This window comes from Cricetulus griseus, chromosome 5 (genome assembly GCF_003668045.3).
Source record: "Cricetulus griseus strain 17A/GY chromosome 5, alternate assembly CriGri-PICRH-1.0, whole genome shotgun sequence".
In the NCBI taxonomy this organism is placed as follows: Eukaryota; Metazoa; Chordata; class Mammalia; order Rodentia; family Cricetidae; genus Cricetulus; species Cricetulus griseus.
The window spans coordinates 29,096,711-29,115,970 of NC_048598.1; the positions used below are offsets into that span (position 1 = coordinate 29,096,711).

General features: G+C 38.8%; 1 protein-coding gene across 1 annotated transcript in view; it reads left to right on the forward strand.

The window, feature by feature from the left end:
* Positions 1-568: 568 nt before the first annotated feature.
* Positions 569-19,260, forward strand: part of Mroh9 (maestro heat like repeat family member 9) — a 72,652-nt gene continuing 53,960 nt past the window's right edge. Inside the window, exons 1-2 of the mRNA XM_035445817.1 lie at positions 569-731; positions 15,523-15,569. Of these exons, the coding sequence (XP_035301708.1) occupies positions 569-731; positions 15,523-15,569 (210 nt within the window). The remainder of the gene's footprint in view (positions 732-15,522; positions 15,570-19,260) is intronic.

Here is a 19,260-nt window from a genome sequence, read left to right on the forward strand (position 1 = left end):
GTCCTGGGACCATTACAGATGTTTCCTATTTGAAGACTGCCAGGGAAGAATCTTGAATTTCTTTACACAACTTCCCAATTTTTACTATAAAATATAATGTAACAGAGTATATAGTATCATTATTTATAGAAGGCCCTCTTTATTTCTATTTTCCATTATAATATTTTTATTTTAAATTCAATAAGTTATCCTAAAACTCACCATGTATAACTGCAAATGCAATATTTTTAGTCTGTTTCCTGTCAAAGTTCCACACTTTCAGAAGTAAAACTTAAAAGCTAATTAGTGCCTGCTACTTGGAAATCTTCCTTTCATGTGAGGGCAACAAAACCCAGGCACAGTTACTTGGCTTAGTTTTAAAGAATTTTTAATTAAAAGATACATAAATTTATGAATATATATATATATATATATATATATATATATATATATATATATTCTAATACAATGGATAACAGCCATCCTAGGATGGGACCTGTGGAGGCACAGATAATGATTCACTGGACTAGGCTCAAATATAGGTTAAATATAATTTATTTCAGGGAGAAGTCACTTAAACAAGAAGCAGATGGCTGCCATAGGTTCCCGCTCTAAGGATCCATACAGACTGTTCCCTGTGACCCGACTGACCACAAGAGAGAACTACCTTCCTGGGACCCCAGACCTAAAACTCACACTCCATCAAGTCTGCACCTGTGACCACACCCAAAAGAGCATAGTCAGTGTTACAGGTGAGGGTGGGATGGATATCTCACTACAATTTCCCCCTTTAGGCTAAAAAAAAATTAGCCTTGATAGAAAACTGCATACAAAGATAGCAAATATCAAGTATGCTCTAGGAGAAGGAAAAGTAAGAACAAACACACTTAAGACCTATTGCCCATGAAGCAACTAGAGCAAAAGGCAAGAACTATATATCCAGTCCTAGGGTAAAAGCATAACAGAGATTACTATAGAGTTGTCCTAAGCTGGAAAGTTTAGGTCTAGTATTTAATATTTCTATCTAGGCAGAGAGAACAATAATTGTGACAGTCTAATCTTCAACCTCATCAAAGACCTGAGAAGGAGGATAGCAATACTAGGGTAGGCAGAAAGAGCAGGCAAGCGATTTCCAAAAGGTGCAGCAAAGACAGAAACAACAGGCTACCTGGACAGTCATTCAAAGTCTCATAGCAGCATAGGGGCAACCAACTTTGGCTAAGGCCTAGAGCATCTAACTGACCAGCACAGAAGCAGGGAGGTAGAAAGGCTGTCTTACCCCAATTTGGCAAAGTTCAGCAGTCTTCTAAGTTTATCTCCTGCAAGCACAGTAGGACAGCATGTCCAAAGTCAGTGGTTAAGGTGGGGGCAGTTCTTTGCCCTAGAGGCCATTAGCCGAGGAGAGAATGGTGCCCAACATTTTCTCAAGAATAGCTTGGTGCTGTCAGGAGCAACTGTGTCTCATGTCAATGGAGTACTAATATTAAAAAGTTTAAATGCCATATTCTGCAGGTCTATGAAGTGTTTGGAGATCAAATATCTACGTCTGACTAATTTCATAGATAAGAAACATGGGTGGTAATAGTCTGTAATTCTCAGAAACATAGTTGTACAATGGCTGAAGCTTCCCAAAATAATTTAACCAGGACAATGACTACATATATATATATATATATATATATATATATATATATATATATATCAATAACAGAGATAGAAATGAAATGTCTTGACTAATGGTAGAACTGTAAAGTGCAATATGATAAAATATCCTAAGTTGTATCAATATACAAAATGTATATACATCAAGATAGTTTTATCTTTGTGTGCAAAACATCGTAAACAGAAAGAAGACCCTAAACAGTCAACATACAATAATCTAACAATTTAAGTTATCTATAGCTAATAGTTGCTAAAGCTAGTTCACTAGAAAATAAGTTAATCTACCTATATCCCATCTTAACCATACCTTTCCCATCCATACCCTTAAACTTATCTAAAAGAGATACCCAAGTCTGAGCATCACCTTCCATACCCAACCCTAAACAACTAAAACCAACCCTATGCAAGTGAATACTATTCCTTAAAGCCAACAGTAGGGAACGGGAGCATTGTTTTCTTAAGATTACTTCCCTGCCTTGATCCCAGACCAAAAACTCACACTCCATCATGTCCGAACCTGTGACCACACCCAAACGGGTGTGGTCTGTGCTACAGGTGCTGTCGGGGTGGATATCTCACTACAGGGACCCAAATTCCTGCCTTCCCCGAGTTTCTTCACCAGGTCTGGCTTTCCATTAGAAATTGCTTCTAGTAGTATATACTCACTATTGATTTTGTTAACTATTAGGAAATAAAAAAATCACCATGGTCCCTACTCACCACAAACATATATTTACATTTTAATACATGATGATATATTATAAAAGAAAAAAGAAGGGGCCACAGTTTGGTAGAAGAGAAGCTGCCTAGCATGCATGTGGTCCTAGGTTCTATTCCTAGCAACAAGAAAGGAAGAAAGAAAGGAAGGAAGGAAGGAAGGAAGGAAGGAAGGAAGGAAGGAAGGAAGGAAGGAAGGAAAAGAAAAGAAAAGAAAGAAAAAGAAAAAGGAAAAGACTTCTTAACTGACACATAGACATACAATTGTAGGGGAAAAGGGAAACATAAGAAAAGAAAATAATGAGGCTTCTTTGGAGCAGTTCATAAATGTAGGAAACACAAATGGGTCATTCCTTTCTCCCCCTGATTATACAATGCTGCACACTAAGTAAGTTATGAAGAAAAGAGATTTATTTTGGCCTACAGTTCTGGTCCAAGATTATGAGACCATATATAGTCCTGGCTTTCTTTCTTCTGGCTGGCAAAATCTGATAACTGTGTGGCACATTACATGAAGAAAAATGGAGTGATTACGTGTGTGTGTGTGTGTGTGTGTGTGTGTGTGTGTGTGTGAGAGAGAGAGAGAGAGAGAGAGAGAGAGAGAGAGAGAGAGTCTTGTTTCATCCTCCTTTAATAGCATTGTTCAATAATGAGGGACTAATATTAGTCCATTCTTGGGCTGTATCTAGTCCTGATCATTGCCAAAGACCCTATCTCTACAAAGACCCACATCATGGTCAGATTAACCTTCCATTGTCTGAGTACTTCACGATGGGGATTAAATACCAACACATGAACCTTGTAAGGGCAAAGTCTCCTTAAAGCGCAGCAGTGGACACATTAAAAGTTTTGAGGATGAAAAAAGCAAAACTTTGCATCCGTCTCCTCTTCCTTTCTCCCTCAGGACCGCCCACTGCCTTCTCTTCCTCAAGTGCCCATCATTCATTCCAGAGAGCTTATTCTGTAAGTATTCAGGCCTTCTTGAGAGTAACCAAGAGGAGAGTCAAAACATATGTTAACAACAGGTCCAAGAATAATTTTTCTAACAACTATATAATACCATATATGTAAATACAAAAGCACGCTGCCAAAGGAATTCTTATTTTGGAAAAATAAGTCATAAAAGTATGTGTGATTTTCTGCTTTCAATTTTCTTTCCAGTAATAATACTTACTGTTGTTCACTTATTTTGTCAAGTAGACAATCATTGGCACAAGATATGCAAGCAAAATTTAAGAGTGAATAGTTTTAAAGTAAGGAAATTCCATTCGTGTAACTTTTATCTTCAAGCTAGGAAAAGATCACCATTAGTCAATGACACCAAGGTCAAGCTCAGAGATACTGGCCCCTGGATGCTGGGGGAACTCCTGCTACCCAGTCTACACAAGTTGCTCTGCCAACAATGTGTATGATAGTAGAGTCACTCCATAATCAAACAGGATTAGGAAATGTTAGATTAAATGATAGAATCCTGTATTAAGCAATATGACGTATATTTCTTTACTTCAAACTAGTCAGCCACTTTAATATATTAATGTGCAATATAAATTTGTAGAAGAAAGCAGTAGCTATGTAACCTTTTGCTTCTGCAACATGCTGTTAAACATTTTTAAGTCACCTGAGAACAGGACTTTAGGAGGAAAATAAGACCCCATTGTAATTTTTCCATAATACAGTATATGTAAATAAATTCATCCTTGTGATACAGGACTCTAGGAAGCTAAGCATAAGGAAACCTTGGTGACATTATTAGTTTTCCCTTATGTGGATTTTTCCCTTGGATTTCAATAAGGAAATAACACTGTCAGCATAGGGACCCGAAGGGCAGCTGAAGCTCAGAGAAGAAACCATATAGCCATAGACTGCATATCAATTTAGGTAGCATGTGATACGTGAAAAACTGAGTGATTATAGACATACATGAAAAGCAATGCATGGTATACATGTACAAGAGCATAAGTGTAAATTATATATTCATATAAGACAGAAAGGGGCAGGTCAGTGGTGACACACACCTTTAATCTGCTCAGGAGGCAGAGACAGGCAGATCTCTGTGAGTTCAAGGCCAGCCTGGTCTACAGAACAAGTTCCAGGATAGGTTCCAAAGCTATAGAGAAACCCTGTCTCAAACATACAAACCAAACAAACAAACCAACAGAAAGGGGCTGGCCTACTTCTCAGTGCAGCATTGGGCAAGTATTAAGCACTGCTGTTAAAAATCCAAGTCCCTGTTCCTCTGATTCTTACAATCCTTCTACTCTCTCTTCCAAAATGATCCCAGAGCCTTAGGAGCAGGAACTGTGCTTTAGAGATAGAACTGGGCTCTACAACTCTGCATTTTCTATAATGGTCTCTGTTGCAAGGAGAAGTTTTCTTGATGAGGACCACACTTATCTGTGGATAAGAACAAATATTTAGAGTATAGTTAGGAATGATGCTACCAAGCTGAACAGGAACTACAACAGACATGCTAACATGGACAGGGGTTGGGGAGTAGGGGGAAGAAAGCTCAGGGCCTCAACCCTACAGAATAATCTTACAGGTAAGGAAAGCTGAGTGGGAAAATCAGTCTTCTCCAGGGAAGAAAACACCAACTGGTTATCCAATACAAAATGGTCAGCCCTGAAAACATATATACAAGTAACATTAAACAGATACAACAAGTTCTATTATGTATTTAGAAACACCAACAACAACAACAACAACAATTAATGAAAAAAAGACCATGAATTTGAAAAAGATTGGGGATGGGAATATGGAATGTTTTGGAAGGAGGGAACAGTGTGTGATTATATTATAATCTCAAAAACATAATTTAAAAATCAAATTAAAATCACAGTGTTAATGACAAATTATTTAAATTCTTATTATAAACACTTCTGGGATTAATTTCCCTGGAAAAAAAGCAGAGACATTAGGGAATGGAGCAATCTAACACACTGGGATTTGTTAAAAACACAAAGCTCTGTGTCTTATGTGAGTTGTTCAAACACCCTATTTTAGTGACTCCTCTGGGAGGCATTCGTACTCTGCCTCCCTGGAAGATGCAACACTAAGTCCAAAAAAGGGTTTTTTCCTAGTGTGCTTTTCTGTTTTTAGTACTGTGGCCTGAGCTGTCGCCACGAAGACAGTGAGAGCAGGGACAGCAGAGCTTAGACAAAGGTGAGTGCAGTGGGCAGCCCCAGATAAGCAGTCAAGGCAAGTTGTGAAGGCTGCCTGAGAGCCTAGAAAGAAGCTGCTGAACAGTGTGAGCGCATCCAGGGCAGGAAGAAGAAAGAGCTGTGGCAGAAAGACGGAGAGGAAGCTGTGGATGAAGAAAGAAAATGCTGTAGAGAGCCAGGGAAGAGAAACCACAGTCTCTGCTCTCCAGAGTAGCTGGGGAGCTGTCAAATGTTTAAGGCCAAGAGTTTGGACACACAGGTCAAGAACTATAACACTGGCTCTGCCAAGCTCTAAAGAATCCTAGTCAGCCCACCTGGAAGCTGAAATCCAGGCTCAGTCATTGAGAATTTCTTTTTCCTGGGTCTACATAGGAGCTATTAGCATTTGTAAAGCCAGCACACACTCTAGTCTGGTGGGGGGATGGCTGAGATACTGTTATCCCACCTTCCTGCTACCTCCAAGCTCTGCTGTCAAATGCCAAGAGATAAGACAGCTACAAAAGACCGTTTGAAAGGCATCTCCTCGCTCCCATCCAGCTGAGAGAGAAGACTCCAGCCAGTTGATTGATAACATGTATTACATGTATACAAGTACATGATATAAAACTGAAGAAAATGTGTGATAAGCATATATATATTTAAACAAGTGTGTAAGTATAAAATGTCTGAAAATATGTTAGGTAACAGCAAACTGTTGCAAATGTCTGCATTTTGAGATATACAGTCCATCCTTTCTAGAAGAATGACCTCCAATGGGGAAGACCTCTCATCTCCATTTTGTGACTTCCTTGCCCCTTCCAGAACTTGGAAGAATGCTATTTGCACAAATAAGGCAGGCAGAGCTCAGGATGCAGATGCAGGATTAAAGGGTATTGCTCTCATCTTGCTTGATCTCAATATGCCAGATGCTTTATATTCCTCTGTTAAAAGCACATCTTTCTGCCCAAATATCAGGTATGTGCATTACTATTCATAAACAGTAGCAAAATTGCAGTTATGAAATAGCAATGGAATAATTTTATGTTTGGGGGATCAGACAACATGAGGACCTATATAAAGGGTCACAGCATTTAGGAAGGCTGAGAACCACTACTCAAGAGGCTTACAAGAATTTGTTCATGGACCACATATCAGGATAGAGAAGCTAAGAAATGCAGTCTTTATTCCAAGCAGACATCTACTGAGAAAGAGATTTTTATTATTTATTATTTATTAAATTGCCTTCATTAAAGAAAATGAAGTCTATAAAGCTTTATGGGCGCACCATCATCCAGAGAAAATGCATAGATTGCATAGAAGGGATTGCAGGCTTGTGTTTCTCCTTAAGACTGAGAAAAACTTGAAAGTGCCACTCAAATGGAAGAAGCTTCTGCCATACAATCTTCTCTTTTGTGCTTACCCGCAGTTAGGGAGTAGAAGAAGTGGGCTTCCTCTCCCCTGCTGTATGCTGCCCATGTTGCCCTAGTCAGGGAAAGGAGAAATATGTTTTCCAGTAAAGTAAGCCAGGCCTTTGCACGAAACCAGGGAGTTTAAGTGGCTAACCATAGTTCTGTAACTTAATGTGACTTCCGTCCACTAAGTAGAAAATCCCAGCAATGTCACAGTCATCCCGGGGAAGAGGCTTTCCCCTTAAAGTTGGAAAGAACAGTGAGAAATAAAAGTCAAAGTCATTGGTGAACAGATTCTGTAAACACTGCCATATAAAACAATCATCAAAATAAAGGCATGGTTTATGGTGAAAATTATGTTAAAAATAAAAAGTAATTGAAACATAGCAACAGAAAGCATAGTGTACAGAGTCTAAATCAGTGTTAATTCTCTCCCTTAACTCATCCTACTCATGTTACAAATACACAATGAATGAATGAATGAATGAATGCTAGTTATAGTTTTCAGAAAAGCAGTCCAAGTGGATATGCTAAAAATATCACATCTCAATTCTCCCTGTCTACAGAGATGCCAAATTATTGACTCATTACCACCTGGGGGCAACTGTTGAAACTCCAGACGTCATTTGTGGGAGAAGTTCTGACAGACTTGAGGCTTGGAATTGTCACCCTACTGTCCTGACCGTTACAACTACAGCATACTACTTGAGTTTCATGAGCATATTTCATTACTTGTTATGTCACAATCTGGTTCCAACCACTACACAGATACGGCACAGAATGTGAAGCCATCTCCTGTGGGTTTGGGCCTGGAAGGAAGCCACTTTCCAGTGTGTCATTAGTTTGCCATGAACATGATTTCCTTTTCTGTGTCCTTCTATACCATCCAGCGAGGACGCCCCAAGTTTTATCTTGAGTGACACCTAGTGGTTCCATGTTATAGGAGAAACCTCTGGAAGGTGATCCCTAAATTCTTCCAGCCTTTGCGATTATAATGCCGCCAGCCAGCTCCCTTCTCCTTTCAAAAAACTACAAAGGAGTTACAAGGCAACCCTGGGGGTGAAGTGGGAAAACTGTGGGAAGTTCCCTTCTGTGGACCAGAGCAGAAAGACACACTATGTTTCAGAGGTAGACACCAACACAATTCACATTTTTCTCTTTTTTAATTTATGGTTACATTTTTATATATACAAAAAAAAAAGCAGAATGAAACCCAGAACGTGGCATTCCATATTGCAAAGCCATTTCAAAACCATCATGCAGCAGACCCAACTGTGGTTCAGCAGTTATGTGCCTCATTCCTGTCTCTTGTTTTCTTTCCACTCATGGACCATTAAAAAAAAAAAAAAAAAAAAAAAAAAAAATTGGACAGAGTAAAAGGAATTCCCAGAGAACAGAGGACGCCAATCCAATACAACTTTCTTCTTAAATGTTACATGCTGAAAATAATACAGTAAACATTCGTCTGTCAAGATTTTCTATACTAAAAGAATGAAAATATTGTGGGCAAAGCTGATGCTGGTCCCCACCCTCTATTCCGGTCCCCATTTAGCATCATTGACATTGATACTGTGTTTATTTCCCAGGTCATTTTCCACAAAATAATTTATTCCATATTAAAGGCATTATCTTACATCCCATTATTTAAGATGTATTTTAATTATGTTATATATTATTATGCACGAAAATTCGTTTTTCTTTGGGGTTGATAGCTATTTATACTTAGCTGTATGACATGAGTGAATTATTTTGCCTGCTGAGTTCCACTGTAGAAAGAGATCAGTTTATCTCTCTTAGAACATTTTTCCAGTAATGTTTTCTAATGATAAACAATGCCACACCCACCTCCCAGCAACTGGTTAACCGGGTTCTGTCCTTGTTGGGAATTATGGCTGCCTGCTTTGCGCATCATGATGCTTCACTATCATGGCTGCAGGGACTCTCTGCATTGGCCCGGAGCCAGTACCGGATCCCTGCATGCTTTGGTTCCCAGGTTTACAGGGTATTTTGCAGGAAGCATGCTGCCTTCCTCTGTTACTTTCTTTCTTTTCTTCTTTTTCACTTTGATGGTGGTGGTGATGTTGGCCCATCCTCCAAGGCGTATGTCCAAACCCCATGTTGATAAATAAGGAGGAAGCCAAAGCCTTTGAAGGAGTCTTGAAAGTCGAAAAGGACTGACGAAGATGAAGGTAGTGGGGGTCCGTGGTGCGCACCTCTCCCGACGTGGGCAGGACAAGAAGATTTGAACCATTTTAACAATGGAACAAACATGCAGGATTTTCAGCTATTTATAATGGAAATTTGTAATCATTCCACAAAGGTAGAAATAAATAACAAGTGCAAAGAAACACCCAAGAAGCCCCAGAAGGGCAAGCAAACAAAAAAATTTTACAATGTTGTGGAAAAGGTAGAATTTTGAAAAGAGACTCTTAACAGAAAAACTGTTCCTTTATAAAAGCAATGAGAACAAAACCAATATTATCAAAATCAAATTTTCCAGAACTCAGTGTAGTAATCAGGGGTTGAAATAATTTTTTCTTTCAGCCTAAAATCTCAAGAAAAACAACTGAAACTCAGTGAAAATATTGGTTCCATGGTGATTTATTTAGCCTGTTACCATCTTGTTATTTCTAGTCCTCAAAAGACTTAACTACTGTCAACTTCACAATGAAAGGAACTATGAAAATAGCACCCTAGCCAGTGCAGGGGAAGGTGAAAAGATTTGTGTTGTCCCATAAGTTCTCCAGGAAGCCATGCTATTTGACCTGTCTACCTTCTCCCTAAAGAAGCAACACTCAACTCACATAATTTGTTTTTATCTGCTCTGACCCAGAGCTCATTCTGTGCAACAGCTCTGTTCCCACACCATTTGTTTAAAAAAGGCATGAGAAATGCTTGGCTAGGCAGCTGCCTTGGGTGACAAGACCAAGTACACCAAGTGAGCAGCTGATCAAACACAAAAGTCAGAGGATGAACTGTCCACAGGGAACTGTGAGACTGATGATCTACTCGTAGGCATCCCCAGGCTATGTGCATGTGCAGGGCTCTGTACATACCAAAAACATCCCGGAGAAACCCCAGGTTCTCACTACATTTTGAACTTGACACTCTGCACTCAATAAGTAAAGGTCAAGGCAGAGTTATGAACTGCTGGAAATCTTAAAGACATTAGGACACCACACACACACACACACACACACTCATCACCTTGATGAAGTCTGGAAGACTAATTATTTCAAAGCCTTTTAGGAAGTCTGTATGGTATCAAAAGAGGACTACTGAGTAAAGAAGTCAGTAGTCATGTATTCCAAATACAATAGACTCAACAGTATAATAAAGTGAGGAAATTTGTTACATTCATAAAGTTTAAAAAATCCCACCTACAATGACAGCAAGAGTAACAACAAACCTACACTTCCTTATCGTCTTTAAAACATCCAGGGTTCAGTGAAAATGCTCAGGTAAAGCATCTTAGGAAAAAGTCACTAATACATACAGAAGAATATAAGTTGAACTAATTAGGTAAAGTGTGTGTGTGTGTGTGTGTGTGTGTGTGTGTGTGTGTGTGTGTGTTGTAGGCATGTGCACATGTATGCATATGTGTGCAAGTTAAAGTTTTCCTGTATTGCTCTATACTTGTGTTTTCAACATCAGGTCTCTCATTGAACTCAGACCTCACTTAGGGACAGTGCTGGCTCCCAGCATTCTCCAAGGATCTTACCATCTTCGCCTCTCCAAGCAATAACATAATTGGTGTGTGCCGTCGTGCCCAGCTTTTTATACGGGTGCTGGAGATTCAAACTTGGATCCCTAGGCAAAGACTTTTAATAAATTATTATAAATATAGCAAAAGAACTAAAAAATTGTATAAAGGACTGAGAGTACAAGAACAATGTCCCATAAAAAGTACAAAATGATCCAATGTCAATTGAGAGCTTGTCTATAGAAATAGAAATCATAAAAAGGAAAAGTCAGATAATGTAAGTGAAAAATGCAATGAGGCCATCAATAGCATATTTGAGTAACAAGGAAGAATCAGTAAACTTAATGATATGTCTATTGCTATCCAGCCTAAAGAGCAGAAATGGAGAAAAAAAGTTTACTGTGGCACACCATGACACACACTAACCTATGCATGATACAAGACTCAGAGGGCAAAGAGAATGAAGGGTAGAAAAAAATCTGTAAAGATAATGGCCCAATACTCCCCAAATCTAATGAAAACCATAAATTCTAAAAAGCTCAGCAAACTTCAAAGAGAATCTCTGATGAGTTCTAAAGGGTCCTGTAAAGAAACAAGTAAAAGTCACTGTATTAGAACAGGACATCATCAATCAAGGTAACCTGATCCGTGATCAGAAACCACGGGGGACCCAAGGCAGTAGGATGCCATTTTCAAAGCACCAGAAAAAAGAATCAACCAGTTTTTCTAAATATAGTAAAATCACTCTCTGAAACTGAAGGAATGAAGACAATTGAGCAAAATTCTTGTTTTCTTGTTTTGGTAGTAGAACTTCCTATAATAAATAAACAAATATTATAATAGGTAAAAATGAAGGGATGCTATTCAGTAACTTAGTAACATAACTAATACTATTGAGTGCAGAGCTAAAATTTGTAACACTAAATGCAGTTATCAGGAAAGAAGATAACTGGGCTGTTGGTACAAGCCTGCAGTCACAGACACTCCGGATCTTAAGACAGGAGCATCACAAGTTCAAGGCCAGCCTGAGCAACTTAATGAAGCCTCTGTCCACAAATAGGTAGATATATAGGTAGGGAGGTAGATGAATGATAGATGGATAGATAGAAAGATAAAAAATTTAAACCTTAACTTTGCATGTTGAAAAATAGAAAGAGATGGAGGGAAATAGGGCAAGATGATGGCCAAGGAAGTCTTTCCAGTGAGTGTTTTTCCACAGGATTTGAACACCATTCCTACACCAAACTACATTCACAATAGCAAAAACAACCAAGTGAAAGACCTCAGTACCTGGTTTTAACATATGGTAATAGGAGTGGTAAAAATGTCAGAAAAGAAAGAACTTCCACACAACATCTTCCTCAATTTGAAGCAAGGTAATATGGGGAAAGAAGTGGAAGAAGGAAAAAGAATGAACAGCAGGCCTTGGAACCTAGTCTGAGGTAAGCCACAGTGAAACCTAGTATGGCACAGATCCCATAGCTCCTACCCTGTGACCTGATGGGGCAGGTGTTGGGTTTTGACATACAAGTTAGTCTGGCATCCAAGGGTCTCTTTCCACCATCCATCATGAAAGCTCAGCTTGTCACATGGTGCAGAGGTGGATTCCAAATATGGACTTGAGTGTAATGAATTAATGAACACAGGACTTTGTCTAAGAACCAGTGTGGGGCCCACCAGAATGAACCTCAAGACCAGAAAGAATCAAGAGGCCCTTGACCCAAGGCCAAGGCCCACAGTCATAATTCCTGAGTCTGCCAATACCAAGCATGGACTGTGTCCCAGTGAGGCATATTCATGTCAGCCTGCTTTGCCAGCAGCTATGGCATGGGTCTGTGCCATGGGCCTCTGGCATAATCTCAGAGATTATGTAGGTCCCACTAGCTATGAGGTACACATCCAGATAAACTTAGCATCAGCTTTGATAATCAGAGAATTTTGAAATGAATACTGGCCCCCATGGCTCATTGTACATGAATTTTGTAAGTATTTCTGTGGTCAATATAATTACAATTGGGAATTCTAGGTTGTAGGCTTCAACTTTGCCATAAACTTCCCTATAACTTACTTATATCCATTTGTATGTCTACCAATTGAGTAAGAAAATACAAGTTTTTTTTAAAAAAAAAAAAACCTTGCCAGTATTTAAAATGGTTGTTACTTACTTGTATTTATTTTTACTTATTAGCTGGAAAATAATAATGAATTGGTTTGTATTTCTACAAAATCAAGTATGAGTAAATGCTCATGCCATGAGGTTATCTTTGTGAATCTTCTATTCATACCGATCCAACATCTACTGAGCCATATGAAGAATTTCTTTTAGAAATCAGGGAGCACCTGGCCCTGAGAACCAGCAGCCAGTGGATATGTCGGTACGTTCCGGCCAGGTGCCACAACCATTCTAGAATGGAATCTTTGAAACATTCGGTTGCCATGACAGGTGTCAACATTTCCAAGGAATATCTTGGTTGATAACTATCCAAAGTGTGTAACAGGGTTTCTCTTCCCTACTTTGTGCCATCAGAAATTACAGAGAAATTGCAGACAAGTAAGTGGTTGTTTCATTATTTTTGTAGGCATCCAAATGCCTGCTTTTCCTGCTACTTCTCTTAGTTTGGACTTATTGCTGTTGCTTTATTGAAAGAAAACTAAAACACCTATGGATAAATTAGGAAATTACTTTGCCATAGACTCATGACAAAAATGTCCCACAACCTGCAGTGTAGAAGCTAGAAACCTAGGATATCGGTGGCACAGAGTGGGACTAAAAGACGAATCTGGTTACATTATAACTAAACCCTAGAAACACAGTTCATAGTGGTAGCATTTACAAATGAAATCTTTCAAAAGGTTGAAAATAAAAAGATAGGGGAAAATCCTACTAGAAATAGAACAGTAAGAACAAGTCAATTGAGATTCAAGGTGGTGTGTATGAACTTGTTGTTGTTGTTATACAAAGAACCACACACAGAGAAAGTATGATTCAGAATGAATACAATTATGGAAAGCCTGTTTGTAAAAGAATTCTAAGACAAACCTCAATGTTCTTGGTCCCAGTATTCCTGTCTCATAAAGTTAAAGATAAAAACTGAGTCTCTGAACATGCTAACTTTTGTTTTCATTAAGCACCAAGGCAAAGGAGTTTCACAGCTATAATTAAGGGCAATAAGAAGTTGTCTTTGAATTAATCTAAAGAGAGAGTATCTGAGTGGGCCGGACTTAACCTCACAAGCCCTGTAATTCTCACTCAAGTCTATTAGAAATAAGATGGTGTGGGAAGCCCATGGACAGGGTCTTCTTGATGGGAAACTGGAATTGGATTCTAGAAGCCGAGCCACAGCTACCAGAGAAGAAGGCATGGGCCTGATGAGCTGGAGAAGAGAGTTATAACAGTAACCTAAGTGACCTTAGGATGCCCAGCTTGATACGGCAACAGTCCTGAATCACAGCATTGTGACTGAGAAAGAGGGACCTTGAGCAGAGGGTAGGAAGAGCCTATTATTGATTAGTTTGGTGGGGCTTAGAGAAGCTAAAATGACTAAGGGTTGGTTTCATTAGGAAATTGAATGTGTGGTACTTGGAGTCTTAAGTTGGGAAATTAATGTAAGTGCCACATTATAACCTTATAATAATATAGTGTCAAATGGATAGAATAAAACCAGCCAAAGGAGAGACCTTACTTTGTGTATTAATGCCCTGCATTCTCTTTCAGCATCACTGGAAGAATCTAATTGACTGGCAGCATGTCAGAAGATAGTAAGGCGTGTGGAGCTAGAGGTACTATTGGGATGGAGGGCCTGAACTTTTGGAATGTGTGTGCTGTGTGTGTGTGTGTGTGTGTGTGTGTGTGTGTGTGTGTGTGTATGTGTTTCTCTCTGTGTGTGTGTGGTATGTGTGTGTATATGTGTATGTGTGTGTGTGGTATGTGTGTGTGTGTGTTTCTGTGTGTGTGTGTGTGTGTGGTATGTGTGTGTATATGTGTATGTGTGTCTGTGGTGTGTGTGTGTGTGTGTGTGTATGTGTGGTATGCATGTTTCGCATGTGTATCTTTGTGTGTGCATGGTGTATGTGTTTGTGTTGTATATATGTGTGGGTATGTATGTGTGGTGTGTGTGTGTATGTGTGTGTGTGTGTGTGTGTGTGAGAGAGAGAGAGAGAGAGAGAGAGAGAGAGACAGACAGACAGACAGACAGACAGACAGACAGACAGGGAGATTCAGATATTGAACCCTATCCACAAACACAGAAGATTTGCTCTTATTGCCCAGTAAGATACTCACAGCACTTGCATGTCACTATAATTTCTTAAGAATAGAAGTAATACAAATTTTCTTTGATCATATGCAAAAAATAGAAGTGGACAACATTAATACACACACACACACATACACACACACACACACACACACACACACACACACACACACACATATATATTAAATTTTCTGATAATGTTGGGTGATAACTACACAGAAAACTGTTTTCTGTTCACAATATTAAGAAATTAATTACATATCTATTGCATTTGGAATAGTCAACATGAGTAGATTAAACTTTATCAGATAATGTTGCTACAATGACGATTATCATGAACATGTTTTTGACAAAATTAACACTGATATTTGAATTGTAGGTTAGATCATAGGCTCCTGAACATCCTCTGTTTAGAATAAATGTCATTTAGTTATAGCACAGTGCTCTTCCATTTGATAACCTAGTATTTGCTAATTTCTGTTAAGTACTCCTCTGGAATACACATAATGAATTTATGTGTGGAGTGTGTGTGTGTGGGGGGGGATATTACTATCCAAGTCAGTAGGACTTCAATTTTAGAGATAAAGTCTAACTAAGATGACAAGAGAGTTTTTTTTTTCATTATTCTTTACATACTCTTTCCTCTTTCTGCCTAGAGACTCCTCTCCAAAGTCTGAGGTCCACTTTGAAGTGGTACCACAAGGTATGTGACATTCAATAACATTCATTAGTGCACCTGAAATCTCCTCCAAGGGGAAAATCATACTCACCATCTCTATTGCAAATATGTTAAAGTTAATACTTAGCTTGTGTAGGTAGATGGAGACAACTCAGTGGGGAACCGTCTTTTAATTATTCTCCTCTATAGCATTATGGTCTCAATCACTCTCCTGAACATTTATAAATGGCCTTCAGCACCAGTTCAAAAGGGTCTACCCCAGGCCTACTGATTCTCCAGCCACCATCACAGCCTGATAGCTCCCCAAGTCTCCTCACTCTGATACCTCTACTGTGGAAATCACCAAACTGCAGTCCACCCTCCTCAGCTTCACAGCTCTCGTTTTCTTCTTGTCTTCTATGATTTTTTTCCTAGGCCTCTGGACACTTTTCTTGTCCTTCACTTCTAGAGGTCAGAGAAGTAACTATTCATTTTGTGGTCTTTGAAGTGTGTAAAATACGAACTTTATTAGTGGGTATTCATCAATTAGTTTTTTTTTAAAAAAAAAAACATGGATTGCAATAATGAACTTTTAACAAACTCTATCACCATTTTAATATCAATATTCAAGTGAAAATTAGTGCAAGAAATACCTCCACAATAAAATGTGTAATCTTTCAGGAATGGGTATGTATAGTTATTAAAACTTTTATACATAGTTTCATTATGATCTTAAGTATAAAACATTGCTGATTATTAAAATTAAAATATTGGTAACAGTTGATAGATGAAATGAATTTTCCTAGCAAAGGAAATCATTTGCCAACATCCCCAACTCAAAGGAGAAAAAAAGGAAATATTGGTATTTCATTCATACATTCACTTATTCAAAAGCAGCTTTAGAGTATCTGTGGCGTGTCCAATATCATGCTGTAGTTTTGAAATGCAACACAAAATGAAATTCCGAAACTAGTTTCAAATTGCCTATAGTCCAGCAGAGAACTGAGTTAAGTTAGTGCTAAGAAATTACAAGGAAGGTAGAGTGGGTTCGATGTGACAGGTGCATGTTGGAAGGGACCTTCAAATTTATCTGTGGTTAGAGAAGACTTCAATGAGTGTTGTAGGATGGGTGAAATATCCAGTTGAAAGTAAAGTGCATCCCTGGAAGAGGATAGAGCACATGTGTGCAAGAAAGCACAGAGCACCACACTCCAGGACACTTTTCTAAGGGAATGAGTTCCTCATGAGCAAGGATCTATGGCCACTATCTGCTGGGGCAGAAATGATGACCAATGGGAGGGAGATAAGATATTGTGCCATGAATGAAAAGGGAAAGATGAAAAGAGGAAGGGCACATGGAAAGAAGGAAGAAGGAAAAATCTCTTAAATTTCAGAACTCCAACCTCAGATTAGGAAGGAAAGCAAGACAGACAGAAACAGAGACAGAGCAACCTCCCCCATTCAAGCAACAACTTCAGCTAACACATAGTAGATACTCGGGACATACTAGTTAGCATGTCTGAGTGCTTAAAATGAACTACCATTCACTCCTCATAACAGCCCTTTAGGGGACTGCTACTGTTATCCCCACTTTGAAAAGAAGCAAAAATTGGCAAGAGGTGACTTGCCTGTGGTGGCATAATTATTAAGTGAAAGAGCCAGCCTAAAAACTCCAAGTCTGGTAATAGATTTAGTAGTCTAGCACCAAGGCTGTTGTCACTAAAAACAAAAGAGTTGCCTGCCCTAGAGATAGGGCATTGAATGAAAAAAAATATGATGTTAAAGATTTTAAATAAGAAGGATTTAGAATTAATGATGGTGGTATTGCTTATTTAAACTTTTTCATACAATATGCTGGGACCCCCATCAAGCTTGAATCAGTCCAGGTTTTGTGCATGCTGCCACAATCTCTGTGAGTTCATATGTATATCAGTCCTGTTTTGTCTGGAAGATATTGTTTCATTGGAGTCATCCATGACACCATTAAAAACCAAAAGTGATAGGTAAAAGTTTGAAATTGGAACACACATCCATCTAGTAGGGAAGAATGTTCCACTTCAGAATTGCCTGGAAGACTTTTACAAAGTGTTGGTGACTAGGCTTGATGACAAATATCCAGAAATGTAGCTCAATACTCAGAATCAATATTTTTAGCCTCTTAATGCACCGTGGGAAGACATTCTGGATATTTCTGATTTCCAAGAGCACAGGGCCAATTGGAACCTAATAATTGAGTAAAGCCCTGAATGATCATAATCAGTCAAAGACAGATTGTTAGGATAGTCAATGTAAGGGGACAGGAACAGTGAATTTTTGTCTCAATGGCAGAGTGAATAGTACAAACATGTTCGATTTCAAGAAAGACAAGAAACCATAAAGCTTTGTATTATAGTGAAGGTTGTCTAACGTGCAGATGTTATTTTCTTCCAGCAATATGTTACATGCTAACAATACAGATCACCAATAATCATCCCCTAAAAGTTAAACAAAATCATATTTGGTATTGTACGAAAAAGAAAAAAGGAGAATTACTTCTCTGAGCCATCCAGTTCTAGTGAACTTGAAAGAGTGTTTTTCTTTTTTAAAAATTTTAGTTTACCTTTATTTTATGTGCATTGGTGTTTTGCCATGGGTATCAGATCACCTGGAACTGGAGTTAAAGACAGTTGTGAACTGCCATATAGATGATGGGAATTGAACCCTGGTCCTCTGGAAGAGCAGTAAGTGCTCTTAACTGCTGAGCTATCTCTCCAACCCCTAACTAGGGAGAGTTTAATGGCTGTGTCTGAGGCAGAATGCTTTGCCTGAAGGGGAATGCCATTTTCTTAGTTCAGACCCCAATCAGGAAGTTCCTAATTTAACGCCCAGGCAAGCAGCCCTACCCAGTGGGATATGCTGGCACAGATCTCACAAGACTCAACCCCAGAGACTCGGGAATAGCACGAAGCAAATAGAGACAAGGTTTTTTTCTCCCAAGGTAGCAATTAATCAGTTGTATGCATTTGCCTGTACATTAGAGGAACTGGATCCCATTAGAGATGTCATTATACTATATCAGAAATAGGGATCAAGCATTTCCTTGGCCTGAAAGCCAAGAGTAATGTGGCAATATAGGCTTGGCTGGACAGGAGAGGAAAGAGGGCTCCTCAGTCATCCTTTGCTAAGAGTCCATTTGTCTTTATTAAGTTCTCAAGGTGTTTCAGAAGTCCATGGTTTGTTAGATGCACACCTTGCCATTCTTCCTGCCCACTCCACGTATTATCTTTACTGTGTTTTGAATGTTCCTGTTCTCTGAAGAAACTTTTGAGTTTAATTAAAATTTGGTTTACTTTCACTTTTGTTGCTTATGCTTTCATGCCCAACCAAAAATTCAATGTCAAGGCCAATTTCAGGGGACTTTTTCCTGGAGTTCTGAAGTTGTCATATTAGATTTAAATTTTTAGTAGATTAGCCTCTTAATTTTTGCATATGGCACAAGACAAGGGTCCAGCATCATATACCTCAATACATATTGTGACCATTCTTTTGCCATTTAATGTTCTTGGTACCCATACCTAAGGTAAAACTATTCCTGAAATCTCAGTTCCATTTCATTGATTTTTGGGAGGTTGTTTTCAGGCCTGCTCTCTCATCACTTTAAAAAGTGTTGATACCTCCACTCCCTTTTCTTTGGGTTGCTTTGGCTAATTGGGCTTTACTTTTCCAGTTTAGAAGGGAAGCATTATGCATTCTTATT